At 34.1% G+C, this 15,414-nt stretch overlaps 1 protein-coding gene across 1 annotated transcript in view; it reads left to right on the top strand.

Moving 5' to 3' along the window:
• The window catches only part of LOC120311496 (disks large-associated protein 1-like), a 64,784-nt gene that overhangs the window by 30,428 nt on the left and 18,942 nt on the right, over nt 1-15,414 (top strand). The window contains exons 6-7 of the mRNA XM_039351054.1: nt 11,284-11,654; nt 14,260-14,351. Of these exons, the coding sequence (XP_039206988.1) occupies nt 11,284-11,654; nt 14,260-14,351 (463 nt within the window). The remainder of the gene's footprint in view (nt 1-11,283; nt 11,655-14,259; nt 14,352-15,414) is intronic.

Raw genomic sequence — 15,414 nt, forward strand, 5'->3', positions numbered from 1 at the left:
GATATTGTTCTTTTGAAGACTTTAGCAGAATTCAAAGAAATTATTGCATTTATTTATTTGTAGTCAAATGCAAATTAAAGCTTTTAAATCATCTTTATGGAGAAATGTTGACAACTTTAAATTTTAATAAACATTTTGTAACTCTGTGACTATCATTTAGCATAACAATAAATTTTATTCCATGTGAATTTTGTTTGAATTGAAATATTTGAAGGCTTTGAACTATTTCTTCTACCTTAAATACCGTCCCAAGGAAATGGTTTTTCAGACAGAATTCCATCTCTTCCCCTCTGATAGGCTGTATGATGATAATGACTTAAATATCCAAATCTTTCTTGGAAAAAAAATATATCAGAGAAACAAATCTGGATTCACTATTCAGCATTCCTTTCTCGTCCTACCTTCATAATTTTTCCCCCTATCTGTGGAAACCTCTGAATTTGAGGAGATGTTTTACCCACCTGAAGCTGCACTTACAGTGTTCCCAAAGAAATTAAATCTCTCAGTTATCCAAAGATTGCTAGTGGTTGGGAATTATGCTGAAAAGATGCAAGTTACAGCCTACACGATATAGAGAACAGCAGAGATGGCTATTCCTGGATAAAGAAAATGGCATGCAAATCTGTGGTTGTAATAATGCTATACAAATTGATTCATAGCCATCTTTTTTTAAATTTAGGTATGTAAGGTCCCAGTCCCTTACTTGAACTTGAGATACTATATCAATCTAATCAGATAACCCAAGCGGAGACTTCTTGATCAAGCAACACTTTATTTGATCAAATTAATCAGCTGGGTGCCCAACAATCTAGAATGCTGGCAGAGTTACATCCAGAAGTGCCACACATTAGAAAATTGGTAGCATTGCTTTATAAACTTTGTTAGCCAATGAAAATCAGACAACAGAGCCATTACATCATAAGAAAGACATCAATCATTCCTATATACTCCCTTATTCCCTCTTTCAGTACATCACATCCATGTACATGTTTCCCAAGCTTGGAAAAATTTTCTCTGGTGCAAAAGCTGATTACAAAAAGCAAGAAACCAACAGTTAGACTAAACAATTTCCCTTTGTTCCAGAACCCTTCAGGTAAAAAGAACAAACTGGGGATAATCTCTGTTTAGGGATTGATACATAAATCTGAATAATTTCTCTATAGCACCATGGCAGTAGTGCAACATAAAATGTAGTTAGCACATAACATATAATTTTATAGAGAATACCTATGCTTAAGAAAGTGGTACTGTGCTATATGAATCATATTCAGTTCTATGCTATGCCAAGCCTGTACCTGATTTTTCTAAGTGTGTTTTAAGCTAAAGATAGTTTTACCAAAGGAAGAAACAAACAAGCCTGAAGCCTTGGAATGCATGGATTTATTTTTGAAGTAGCAATGCCTTGACTGACCTCCAAGAGATATGATGAAACATAGCATTTGCAATTCTTTGACCTGGTAAGGTGACATGATCTGCATGAAGCAGTTTGCCCTTATCTAAAAATCTATTTGTTTCTTTTGAAAACCCAAAACAGTCCCAGTAGTATTAAGTATAAAGTGTTAGGTATTTTAAAAAACTATATTTGCCTAGAGATTATTTCTTCTTTTAATCAATATGTTTTCTTGAAAGGCAAAAAAAAAAAAAATACAAGAACTGTGAAATGCTCTAACAAGAAGAAATGTTTAATTGTACATTTCTCACATGTCTTGATATAGATTTTTAAATTTCTTGTCACCAGAAATATCACAAATGTGAATTGTTCTTATATTTATTGGTAAAATATTTTCTATATTCTTATAACTTAGGATTTTTTTTTCTTGTCACTATTTCAGTGTCTGCTTAAGGGAAGGAATGATGTTAAATTGAAGAACGATCTAAAAATATTTTCAAAATGTCACAATTTAATTTTACATTTGATTTATTATATTTAATTGATTCATTGATTAGAACAAGATCTATTTTGTCTGGTTATGATTACCTTCAAGTAAGCATGCAGGATTATAGCCAGGCACTACAATCCATTTACCTTTACCTGGGGCAATTCATAGGACAAAACAGGAGTAGTTTTTGTGTGTGTGTGTGTGTGTGTGTGTGTGTGTGTGTGTCTGTAATATGCATATTAGAGTTATTTTGTCATGATTTTATGGCAAGTTTTACTATTTCAAAATAAACTGTAAATAATTGCTTATCAATTGCATTTGTAAATTATACTTTTATTGTAAATTGGCTTGTTATATGCCATGGCTTTCCTTTGACAACGTTGTGGACTGTAATATGTTGCAGCCTATTGCCCCAAAACATTCTCAAGAAGTAATAGAATTTGGTGTGAATTTCACCTTACACTTGTTTTGTCCTAATCTAATGTGCAATTATCCAATACAGTAAGTCCAACTCAAGTTCCTGATTGATTTGTAGTTTTTGAAGCGAACCATAATAACATATGTACATACTGACCTCATTTTCCTTGGCAATATTGTTTAAGAAATATAACTCTGAATGTAACCAATTCATTGACTATGCATTTTTCTTAATGCACTGTGCAATTTACAGGCACCAATTGTTTATGTATTTGTTAAAATTTGCAGATTAGTTTTCTGAAAAGAAAAATGTCCTTATAATATACATTTTTGTCTGGATCTGAGATTCCTGTGTTATCAGATCCAGCTATAACCCCAGCTGCAAATGATCAAAAATCAGTTTGCTCTCTCCTCTCCTATCTCCTCCACTCAGCTAAACTGCTTCTCTGGTCACAGCATTGCAGCAGTACATATAGCATAGCCAGATTTTTAAACCATATAATTTGGAGCTTCTTTGTTCCATTCAACTCCTTTCAAGATGGGAAACCAGAGCAGCATGTCACATTTTTTGATTTGAGAAAATAAATATTTGGGCATAAAAGCTGTGGAATCTCATTTTCTTCATTGATTGAAAAAATTACTCTAGAGGACTGTCCTGTGATCAACAAGCAGAACTGGTAAGGGGAAACAGACTTAAACTACTATAGAAAGGATATGAGTTCTGGCTGGAATCCCAGGTTTGCTCAGGAGATCAAAGGCTTTTTGCTTAGCTTGTGGAGTACTTGGAAGAGCAGCTGCCCAGTAGCTTGTCAGCATCCTGCTTCCCCTCTCCCTTCCTCTTGACAGCAGCCAGCTGGTTCCCTTCCCTTTCCACATCAGCTATTCAGTTCTGTCAGCATCTTCCTTCCACCAGAACTTGCTCCTTTGTTCTGCCAAGTGCTCTGTTAATGTAATAGCAACAGTATCAGTGATTGAACTTTTTAAACTTCTTGCAGAATTCTTTCACTGTGTATGGATGCATTGTCACTGTTAATCATATTAAAAGTTGTTGTTTAAAAATGTAGTATGTTTCCTCAAGAACCTAGTTGGATTTTGGAAATCAATGTTTATTTTTTTAAAACTTATATGTTACTAAATCACTATTGATTCTAGTGACAGCAAGAAAGCAGTCTCCTGTGGGTTTATTGCTGGGGGAGGCAAGAGAATAGCCATCTTGTTCACGCCATGGTTGGTGCGTTCAAAAAGACACTGAGTTCGCATACTTCCTTTCCTAATCACTTTTGGAAATTGCTTGTTAACTGCTTCGCAACAGTTAGGAACCTTTGGATTCATGCATATAAAAACATTGGGTGAGTTTCCTTTGAATCTTAGTAAAGAAATTTTATATAGAAGTTTAAAGATGTGTGTTTAGAAATAAACAGCAAAAGAGCTGTTAGAACTTTGATTTTGGAAAAAGACTAAGGATCCAGATGAATTTGAAATAAGATTTTGGAATTAATGTTGTGTTTTTCCCACAGGAGAATATTTTTATTAAATTCCTTTTTGAAAAATGATAGGGTGAAATTTTGAAGGTTGGACACTAGAGGGAACTAGAAGGAACTAAAGATTACAATTAAAGGAGGAGAATGTTTAAATTTGACTTATTAATACAGAATGGAAGAAAATATTTTAACATTGGATATATTGAAAGATGTTTTTTGAATAATGGATCCAAAAATTAATTTTAAGAGTTCCTGCCTCTATAGATAGACTATGTTTAAAATATATTATGGAAGAGGAACAAGTTTTATTAGACAAGACTGAGACTGATCACTAAAAGGGGGAAATAAAAAGTTGATTTACTGGATTAAGATTAAAATAGGTATGTTGTTATCTCTGGTACTCTTCTTAGTGTACATTTGCTGATTGGGACTAAAATGATGAGGTTTTTAAGAATTTATTTATTGATAAGACTTTAAATATGATAAGAATAGATCTTTGTTGCATTTTAAGAGATGATCAGTTACTAAAATGATAATCCCTCACCAGCACAACAAACGTGTGTGTGTCTGTGTGTGTGTGTGTGTGTGTGTGTGTGTGTACATGTATGTATTACCCTTCAAAAGTTGAACAAATTATTATTAATTACTGTTTTCCTTATGTAGGTTGCTAGCGCATTCTCCTCCAAAAAAAATATGCTTTACAGTGACTCTCCTGCACAATATATTACAGTACAGAAAAGAGCAGAACTCAAAATGTCTAAATACAGAGTAAAATAAGCAGCTGTTTCCTGCATGTCCTCGAGGGACAAATGAGAAGGCTGCAAAGCTACAGTATGTCTGAAGCTGTTTCATGCCAAGTGTGGCACATATCCTAAACCCTAAATACATATTAGCAACTTCTGGGATTTTTTTTTATTTTAAGCAAAAATGAAATCTAATGTTCTGTGGGTTTTACAGCACATGCAAATATGTGTGAAAACAGATATTAATAACTTCCGTGGTGGATGGATGCTTGTCAGATTTGCAGATGATACCAAATTAGATGGATGTTTAACACATGAAAAATTTAAATGATCTCAGTAGATTACATGTATGAAATGAAAGTATCAGATAATAATAATGAATAGTATTAAATGCAAAGATGTGTAATATAGGAAACAAAAATCAAGTGCACAGACACATGAAGGGGTGTATTGGTTGAAATAATTGGAGAAAATATCTCATAATAGTGAAGGATTGTGAATGGAATATAGGCCAGCAGTGCGATCCACAGTTTGATAGGCAATGAGCACATTTCTGAGCCTTTCCTTTAATCTGGCTTTTATTATCTTCCAGTAGTGAAAAACATGGTTCGATTCCTAAGGATCCCACTATTAAGTTTCATCAAATTACTCTAAGTGTAGTGAAGCAAGGAAGAAAAATTCCTATCTACTTTTTAAACATGATGTAACATATAATATCAGACAATATTATATATTTCTGTCATAACTTCCTGGCCTTTTAACTTTCCTCCAGCCATTGGTACTTTGGGTTACTCTTTTCTGCGCCTTTTCTGCCCTGCCCCTCCCCCCAGCATCATTTTTGAAGTACAATTAGATTTAAACTATAATATTTCAAAGTATGGTCACAATGTGCGTTTGTGTACAGGAAATAGTGCCTTTGACAGTTGAACATTCTACACACTATGGAAGTTACCCTCACATCTGTTTTCCTGTCACTGAGGAAAAAGATTATGATTTAACTATATAAACTCAATAATATGTTCTACTTCTTTATAAAAGTAATCTTTATGAAGTTCTGAACTAGATTAAGGACAGCTTTTGCTTCACAGGCCTTTTGAGTAGATGGTCAGATTTCAAGTTTCACACCTTTTACATTTAAACAAAGAACAATGTGGCGATACAATACAGTACCATGTAATACAACACCAGAAAAGCAGTTTAAGCAACTGGCAATTTGCCATTCATTTTTCACTTAAATTACATGATTATTATAAGAAGATTTACATTTACCCAATTATGAATGTGTTTTTAATAATAGTAAAGCTATGTTTTCAATAGTGGAAATTACTGATAACTTGGAAAAAAAATTAACAGATGCAACTAAATTCTCCTAAGAAACCATGCAAGGATTGCTTTTTCAGATCTACAGAAATCTTCACAATTCCATGTATGCTTGTTTCAGAAAATATTTACTCAGTAAAAGTCTCAAAATTCCTTAGAGAACTTGCTGCTTTGCAACAGCTGATATCCCTACCAGAGAATTGAGTTTTTTAAGCAAACACAAGTGCCTGGTAGTAAGAATGGTCTAAAACAGTGGTTCTCAACCTGTGGGTTGGAACCCCATTTGGGGTCGAACGACCATTTCATGGGGGTCGCCAAACAACACAGTCCACCATTTTTTTCCCCTTTTCCTTAGCTGTGCTACTCCCTTTTATTCTATTGGCTTTTCTGCAAACGGTGCTGCACCAGTTGAGTAGTCCTCGACTTACGACCGGTTGAATAGTCCTCGACTTATGACCAGTTGAGTAGTCCTCGACTTACGACCGATTGGGGGTCGCAGCATTAAAAAGGTTGAGAACCACTGGTCTAAAAGGACTATGAAGCTCAGCTAAGGCTGGCATTTCAGATTTGCTTGGTAGGGAAAGAAAGAGTAAAAGAACATAAACTCATTCTAGGAAGATAGGTTATTTCTTGAGCTGGACATTGCAGTTTGATGTTCTGCTTTGAAAGACTGAAGCATCACAGAAGACTGTATTTGTTTTAAAGATGTGTCCCTAAGAGCTTAAAACAGCAGGTGTGAATGGATTTAATCAAATTCTCTACTACTCTGGTGTGTCAAGAGATTGTCTTCTAACATTCGCAACTACTTGTCTGCTCCCTACTTCATTACAGGAGAGGATCTCTTACCTATAGCATCCATTGGTATTAACACTTTGGAAATCTAACATATAGTGAGTCTATCTTCGGCGAGCTCTTCACACTTCTTTACATGTGTCAAGCTCCTTTGTCATGTCTACAGATAGGCCTAAGAGAAAAGGCAAATGGAAAGCTCTTCACTTAGCACATTTTTTGTTAATGGCAACGTTGGCTTGGCAACCTTCATGTAACCTAGGATCCCTAGTTCTTTGACCAAATCCTTTACTTGCTGAAGCAATATAGAGAGTGTTACTTAGTTGGCATTAACTAAGATATTGTACAATAGATTATTGGAAGCACTGATTTATTAGAATAGCTTTTATCTAGGTACTGGGGTGATCACAAATGAATTGTCAATCAATAGGGATCCTTTTTGTGTAGTTGGTATTCAGATTTAGCCAGGAATCTACTATCCTGGACAACAGTGTGAAAATTATTTCTGGGCATTAAGAACCTTGAATTTGTGTTTAATGTATTTAGGGAAAGAACCAAAAAGGGACTACAACCATTAATAGAAGTAGCAGATTAATGTACTTACAAAGTACATACTCTAAACTTTTTTTCCTTACAAAATATTAACACAACTTGAACTTTATATCTTGGTTTTTTCTTCAAATTCTAAAATGATCTATTGATAATCTGATGTATCTAAATACCAAAGCTCTTCTTGTGTCACAAAGACAACAAATAGTTTTTTTCTAAATCAGAGCCCATTTATACATGATATGCTGTAAGACACAGCATGTCATTCTGAACTGCTGTGTATATTGTCACACCTAAGAAGGAAGAACAACATGTAACTTCTGAGTAGTTACCGTAATGTTGTTTGCCTACAAACAGAAATCTTGCTAAACCAAACCAATTATCTGCATAACTATAGATATACTCTGTGAACTGCTAGAGCAGAACCGTCTTTGCCCTCTTCCTGCTTATTAGAGATTTGAAGCTCTGCTGCCTCTTTGCCATCTGGGAGACAACCTCTCCCTACTGGGACTCCATACTACATTCCACCACAATATCTGCATATAGGTATAAGGAAAGACAAACAGTTGTGAGAAAGCGTCTTTGCCTTTAAATCAGTTTTGTTCACTCTTGGTGACAGCCTGCAAAAATCACTGAGACTGTCTTGACAAGAATTTGAAAGTAGTTTGCAATTCCCTCTTCCTCAAATGAGAAAGAGTGACTGGACCAAGGTCACCTAGTTGACTTTATACCTAAGGCAAGACTAGAACTCACAGTCTCCCAGTTTCTAGTCTGATGCCTTAACCACTAATAGACTGGTTCTCTATAATGGGAGAATACATGTTCAAATATAATAAAATTATTTAATTTAAAAAACTGTCTTGTTAGTTATTGTTTATTTTCAACAATCTTCACTTCTTTCTTGCTGAAAATTGATAAACATCTCCAGTTACACAGCTGCTAAAATAAACAAATAAATCAAGACAGCAATAAACTGCTCTTTTTCTACCAACTATAAAGTAATTTGTAAACACCTGAGGCCTAAAATTCAAAGCCTTTGAACTGCCAGCCACTAAGTCTTTCCATGTTAGTAACTCTCAGCTGAAATACAAAATAAGTGATTTTTTTTTTTCAAATTTGCCTCTTTTTCTCTTCTCTTATTCCTTGTATGTGACTTCCACATGCTTTCTGTAGGAAATCTTTATTTACTACTTTGGTCATTGCTAAATAAAAGTTTGCAATATTTCAGTATTTCCTATCAGTAGTCAGTTCACCAATACAGTCAATCTTTCATAGTTTCTCAAATGTGTGAATACAGACTTCCACCTTTTTAAATACGCATTACTTTCTTTCCCAGTCAGCTTAAACACCAGCCTTCTGTTCAGCCAGAACTCTTGAGTTAACAAAGCTGTTTTGTATATTATTCTATTATATACCTGTGTTAACCAAACTTTTTATTATGTCATTCAAGGTGGCATAAAGTTTCATTTCCTGAAGCCAGGCAAAACTGAGTTTTTGAGGGAATAATAGGAATATTGCCTTTATTTTTCTCCGGTTGCCCTGTGAATAAATCTCTTGATCACCTCCATCATTTTAATTTGTTTAGCATCCCGTCATCTTCAGAATATAATTAAACTTCTCAATCTGGTGCCCACCATATCTCCTAGATTTGTGATTCATGGATTGGGCAAGGCTGTGCTTCACAGTCCTTAACAGCTGTAGAGTATGTGTGTATGTTTGTACTTTTAACTTTATTTTCTTTTGTAATTAATGGCTGGCACTCCTTGTTTCAAATTCCTGCCCCATGACTAAGTTATCTAAATGCACTACCTGCTAAATTAACTTCCTTCCTTTTTCTCTTGGTCTAAAAATTTGCTCTTCGAGCAACATAACTAAAATTAAAAAAAAAAAAATCCCCATTTGGTTGTTTTAAGAATTATTGGAAAATTAAGATTGATGTTATGCACAACATAGTGGAACACACCAAGTTAAAGAAAAATGACATATGAACTCTTGCTTTTCCCATTTTTGCATTTGGGCAAGCAAGACAAGGAGGAAGGGAAAGTAACTCTATCCTCAGAATGTACAAGTTTCCTTAAAGCAGCCAGTTTATTAACCACCTCTCTCAGTTTAGTTGATCTGGCTGACATTTGTTTTGACCATTATTTACCCTAGCCAAAAAAGGAGTGGTTCCTTTTCTGTGAAGATTTCACACATTGCCTTGCAGTTGCCTTTTCCTGCCAATTTCACTTGGCTCCAGAACAACAAAAAAAGTTATTGCATCTCTTTAAAAAAAAAAACTCTTTTAAAAAATTTTTTGCCGTTGTTGCCATGATTCAAGTTGCTAGGATCTTGGAGTGTTTTAAAAAAAATCTAAGGCATGTTGTCCAATTGCTCCTTCTAACTTATGCACCTGAAGTTCTCTGGTCAGTGCTGACCTTTAGAAGCTTCCACTGAAACTTGTGGCTTATTTTGTAGTTCCAGCACAGGAATGACAAATAACTTGCATCATTTCCAGTATAAAAGCCTGAGGTTTTCTACCTACCTTTCTGCCCCCACACTCCACCCACATTATGATTTGCTTTCTGTCTGCTTCTGAACTTTATATGTAACTTCAGGAACTAAAAGATTGCATTATCTTGTTTCAGAAGTCTTGTTTTTGTACTTTCTCTTCCTGCTCTTCTTGTCTTAATTCATAACATTCATTGAATGTTGTTTTAACGGAAGCATTTCTGACACGCTCAGAAGTATTTACAATAATCACTTTTTAATATTTGTGGGTGGATGTGGATGTGTGTATAGAATATTTCATATGAGAAAGTGAATTATTGCTTTGTTCTGCAAAAAGATAATGGGAAGACTGATAGCAGATCATATACTATTTATAAAAAGTTCAATATATTCTTTTAGCATTTGAATTTGGGCAAACATGAAACTGGAAATGAAAGGACCATATTCTAAAGAAGAATATTTTGTTTTCACTAGAAAACAAAAATAAGTTTTTATCAACTTGTGAGTTTGTACTTTCAGTCACAAATAAATAAATACATGTCTGAAAATTAAAACAAATTCGTATTTGTAATACCTGCCTAATTTATTTCAATTTGCATTCTCATTTTTGATATATAACTTATTTCATCCATAACATGAAATTATGTTACTATGTTATAATTTGTTATACGAACATATAATATATTAGATATATGTAGTCTTCACTTTACAATGGCAATTTGAACTGCAATTGCCATCACTGAGCAACAATCATAAAGCACAAAGCACAATGTCACATGAGTGTGCCACTCAGCGGTGGCAGTTCTGGCACTCCTAATTGTTATTAAGCAAGCACCCCACATGATTGCAACTTCCAACTTCCTGCTGATTTCCTCAGTGACTTATGGGAAGCCAGTAGGGAACATTGGGAATCATGACCTTGATTTTCTGTGGCATTTGTTTTAATTACAAGTCAAGCACTGAGTGCCCAGATCATGATCATGTGACTGCAGGGATGCTGTGATGGCTGAAACTCCAAGGACAAGGATAAGTACCATTCATTCAGCATTGTTGTATAACTTATAGTTTATCAATATGTTATAATTGTGTAATGGTAATTTTTGTCTTTCATAACAGTTTGCCTTCTGTCTGAAAATGTTTTAAATGTTATCGATATTTTCTAATATGAAATAGCTTCTGTGTAATTACATTCAAATAAATATCTTTTGTGATTCATTCAAAAATAGTTGATAAGTTGGTAGAAAATACATTGGTGTAAGAAATGCACCTGAAACTTTCAAAGCAGATTCTGTGGCAAGAGTTATCAAACTACTTAGTCATGTTAAATGATACACATTCAAAAGATTTTTAAAGTTGGTATCTTTTTTCTTCAATTATTAGAAACATTTTATATACAAATATATACTAAACCAACAATTCTCGGTATATTAAATATAAATATTGCAATTTAAAAAATATATTTTAGGAGACATCTTCCTGTGTTTCTGAGCTTGGTCACAAATTTTTATTGACTTTATGGTAGAAAGTTTTCCATTTCAATATAAACAGATTGTTATTATGTATTTATGAAAAAAGAATACTAATTACAAATGTTCATATGTGTTTGCATTTTAGTTTCCTCTTGCATTACCACCTATAAGAAGACACCACCTCCTGTCCCACCAAGAACCACCACCAAACCTTTTATCTCCATCACAGCCCAGAGCAGCACAGAATCTGCCCAGGATGCCTACATGGATGGACATGGACCAAGGGGAGATATCAGTCAGTCAGGACTTAGCAATTCTACTGAAAGCTTGGACAGTATGAAAGCACTCACTGCTGCTATTGAAGCAGCTAATGCACAGATCCATGGTCCTGCTAGTCAGCATATGGGCAACAACACAGCTACTGTCATGACCACTGCCACCATTGCAACAGTAACTGCAGATGACAGAAAAAGAAATCATTTCAAGAAAAACAGATGTCTGTCCATTGGAATACAGGTACAAACAAAATAAGGGACTATATTACAGTTCAGTGTCTTAACTGCTATTGGGAGTTCAGCCACTCAAACATCCAATCATTAAACTCTTGGTTTTGGTTGCTCCCCTGTTTTACTTTGGTTTAGGTAACTCATATGGCAATCAGAATCACTTTAAGCTCTTCATGTTTTTTACGTTAGATGAAAGGATTAATTGAAGCTTCTGGCTGTTTAATATATTCTTATTTGAATGAGCACACAGAAACCTAAACCTGTGATTCATAACCCTGCAGGAGTGAGGAAATCATGAATGAAATCATTGAAAGGGAATGTGTAAATCAGTAAGTTACACTGCACCATCACCAGAGACATGTTTTCTGTCAGTTTAGCTGAATTGTCACTGCTTATTCATGCAACACATGTTACCCACTTGAGTGCAGCAGCTTTGTTCTATTTAGCTGTTAAATCAGCAGGGAAGGCCAAAGGATGATCTGTCTGATTCACCCTGTTTAAATAAATTATACTTTGAATTTATTCAAACAGATGAGAAACTAACTTTCACCCTAAGATGTCCAGCTACACCATGGGATGAAGTATTTACCTGAGTAATCCTGTCTCTGCATTTTGAAGTGCTCTTTCCACTTGAAATACAGATTCAGAGCAATACACAAGATCAAATGGGACAATCCTCAGCATAAACTTTTTTTTTAATTGCTGTTGCAAACGGTTCAAGAATCTACAGAGCAGGCAGAACTGTTGCAGGGGCTTTTGGAAAGTTTCTGAATAAGGTGAAACAGGCAGCCTAGCAAGCAATAGCAGTTCATCTTGTTGTTTTTTATTGTTGCATTTCTTTGTCTAAGCAGCCAAGGATGGCACATATGAGGTTTTTTCCCCTCCAATTTGATTCTTGCCACAGCTTTCTGATTATGCCCAAGTGAGTTTAGTGACTGAACAGAGGTTTTCATCCAGCTCCCTGGATTCTAATCTGGCTCCCTAAAAACACCTGTCAAATTATCTCAGTTGTCACGCCCTATACAAATAGATTAGATTTTTATTACACTGGCAGAGCAAGAAATTCAACAAATAAAACTTAACTAAAGTCCAGGCCCAGAAAGAATATAAATGAGATATAGTTTCTTTATTACAGTTAGTATTATTTGCCTTACTTAGAATTAAGACAGACCATTCTTTGTTATCTTATTATTTATCTTCAGAACCTTGCTTTTTAAATAAATTACTAATCATAGCTGGGCAGGCTGTTAACAATTCAAGTAACCTCTTTTCTTTTCATTGTGATAAATATGCTGTTAAACTGGAATGTACAGAAATTTAGAATTATGAATGTTGTTCAAACAACAATCAAGCCACTTAAGGTTATAGTTTATTTGTGTGGAAAGGAAAGAGAGGACGAAAACAAGCAGATATATTTATAATCTCAAAATGTACACAAAAGTAGGAAGGGAGATTACACTAAAGGTTACAAGTTCTTAGAAAGTACAATAGAAAAATGCATTGTAACTCTTTGATACTTTGCATTGTTAATATATACATTTGCTCCTGTTTCTTACTTGGAATTTAGATTTTATATTACAATGAAGTTTTCCAGAGAAAATAATGTTATACAAGCAGGTTTGTCCAAGGAAACAAACTAGATGACATTTGAAAAATTGATCTTACTATGAAGCTAGTTACACATTTACCCATAAAAAAAAGAATAAGCAGACTAATAAACCCAGAATAAATTATTTTTGAATGTATATGCTGTCTTTCCTCCAAAAAGTTTAAAGACGCATAAGTAGTAATTTCCTACAGCAAATCTACACGGAGGTTAAGCTGAGAGGTAGTAGTTGTTTTAAAATCATCCAGTAAGTTTCATGGCCAAATAGGATCCTGACTTGGTCTCCAACACTCCACTGTTATATGACATTAATTCTCATTCTTCTAATCCTGGATATAGTGGCATATATACAATAGAGCACTTTTCATTTTATATCAATAATATACTACAATCCAACTATCTACTATATGATTGCCATCCAGAATACTTTCTGATCTTCAAGTGTGACTATGTAAAGAACAGAGAACTACAGAGCTGCATCTTGAAAAGAATAGCTAAAACAATGTTCTACCCCTATAAAATTTGTTGTTATTTTTAGGATCTAAATCACTGATAAATCCCTTTCAGAAAGGTATAGTAAGTAATAGTATGCTATTTATCATCTTTAAAGAAAAATGCTTCACTGTCCACAGTTTTATTTTAAATACATTTATGGATTAGTTAAACAAATACACTGAATGTACATTCTGTTACACTGAGCCCTATATACACTCTAATGATAATGGAGTGTCTTTACTTTTAAGGTCCTGGTTCAAGTTGAGTGCCATAAGTTACACGCTCTTTGACAAAATTTAGACAAGATAAATTTAGTGCAGGAATCAAACTGATTCATTTTATAAATAATATATTGAAATATATGCTGAAAATTTATAATAATTTCATGCTGTCTTATATAGGAGCTTTAAACAGAACAACAGAGCTAAAGTGGCAAAATACGGTTTTTAAAAAACACATCCTCAATAAGTTTACACATTGCCTTTAATTCTTTTTTAATTTGGTTGTTCTGCAGGTTGATGGCGGAGATGAATCCTCTAGTTCCAGTGAAACCAGAGTGTGCAGTAAGTTCCAATCCATAGGTGTTCAAGTAGAGGAGGAAAAATGGTAAGCAAATATTAATTTTATATTCTAAGTGTGTTATCAATAGTTTGCAGCTATATTATTGATAGTTAAAAATCTTCATGAAATACTAAGAAATCAAGTATCTATTTCTGTATTCCATGTGAATAAACTGAAATTCTCTTCCTTATTTTAAGGCCAATGTTAGAGAATACAAATGTCTATGCAGTGGTGTTATCAAGGCATATATCCAAATGCTAACTCTGTCTGATTGTCTGATTTAGCTATTCCTTGTAATATTACTGTAATAAACTTGAGTATGTGGTTTTTAATTGATTTACCTAACAAAATCTATGAATTAAATTAAATGAAATTGAATTAAATGAAATTAAATTATAATAATCTTAAAATATCTGAAAATTTAGCAGCATAGACTGGAAAAATGTTTTCTAGGTAATCTTCCCTTCGTGAGGAGATATCTTCCTAAATTTGAGCCTTTTTTCAGATAAGTAAATTATATTAAAGCATAACATGCAATAGCAAAATAAACCTTTAGCACACAGTAGACATCCACATAGTATAAATCCAACCCTTACTTTGGAGATGGCAGAATTTCCTGCAGTGATACTTGAGCATGAGGTTAATTATTCCTATGATAAAAATAAAGATTTATTTACAACCCACTGATTAATTAATAAGTTCATTTTGCCCTTGCAGCATTTTGTTAGCTAGGTTTGCTGGCATAGTCTAACACTGTAATAATGACAGACAGTCCTCGACTTACAACAGTTTGTTTAGTGACCATTTGAAGTTACACTCAGTGGCACTGAAAAAAGTGACTAGACTATTTTCAAACTTATGAATGTTGCAGCATTCCCGTGGTCACGTGTGTCAGATTTTGGATGCCTGGTAACTAGTTCAGTGTCCTGTGTCATGTGATCAACTTTTGCAACCTTTTGACAAGCAAAGTATACATTTGAATAATAAAGAAATAAGATGTGTGCAAAGAGTTTTCTTCTGCACCTGTTTTCTTGATGGAAATTGTTTAATGTTCCCTCCTCTTTCCCACCATAATATCTTTGCTGCTGCAGATAGAAAATAATATAAT

The sequence above is a fragment of the Crotalus tigris genome, unplaced genomic scaffold (genome assembly GCF_016545835.1).
Source record: "Crotalus tigris isolate CLP2741 ecotype Arizona unplaced genomic scaffold, ASM1654583v1 scf7180000018368.3068619, whole genome shotgun sequence".
NCBI lineage: Eukaryota > Metazoa > Chordata > Lepidosauria > Squamata > Viperidae > Crotalus > Crotalus tigris.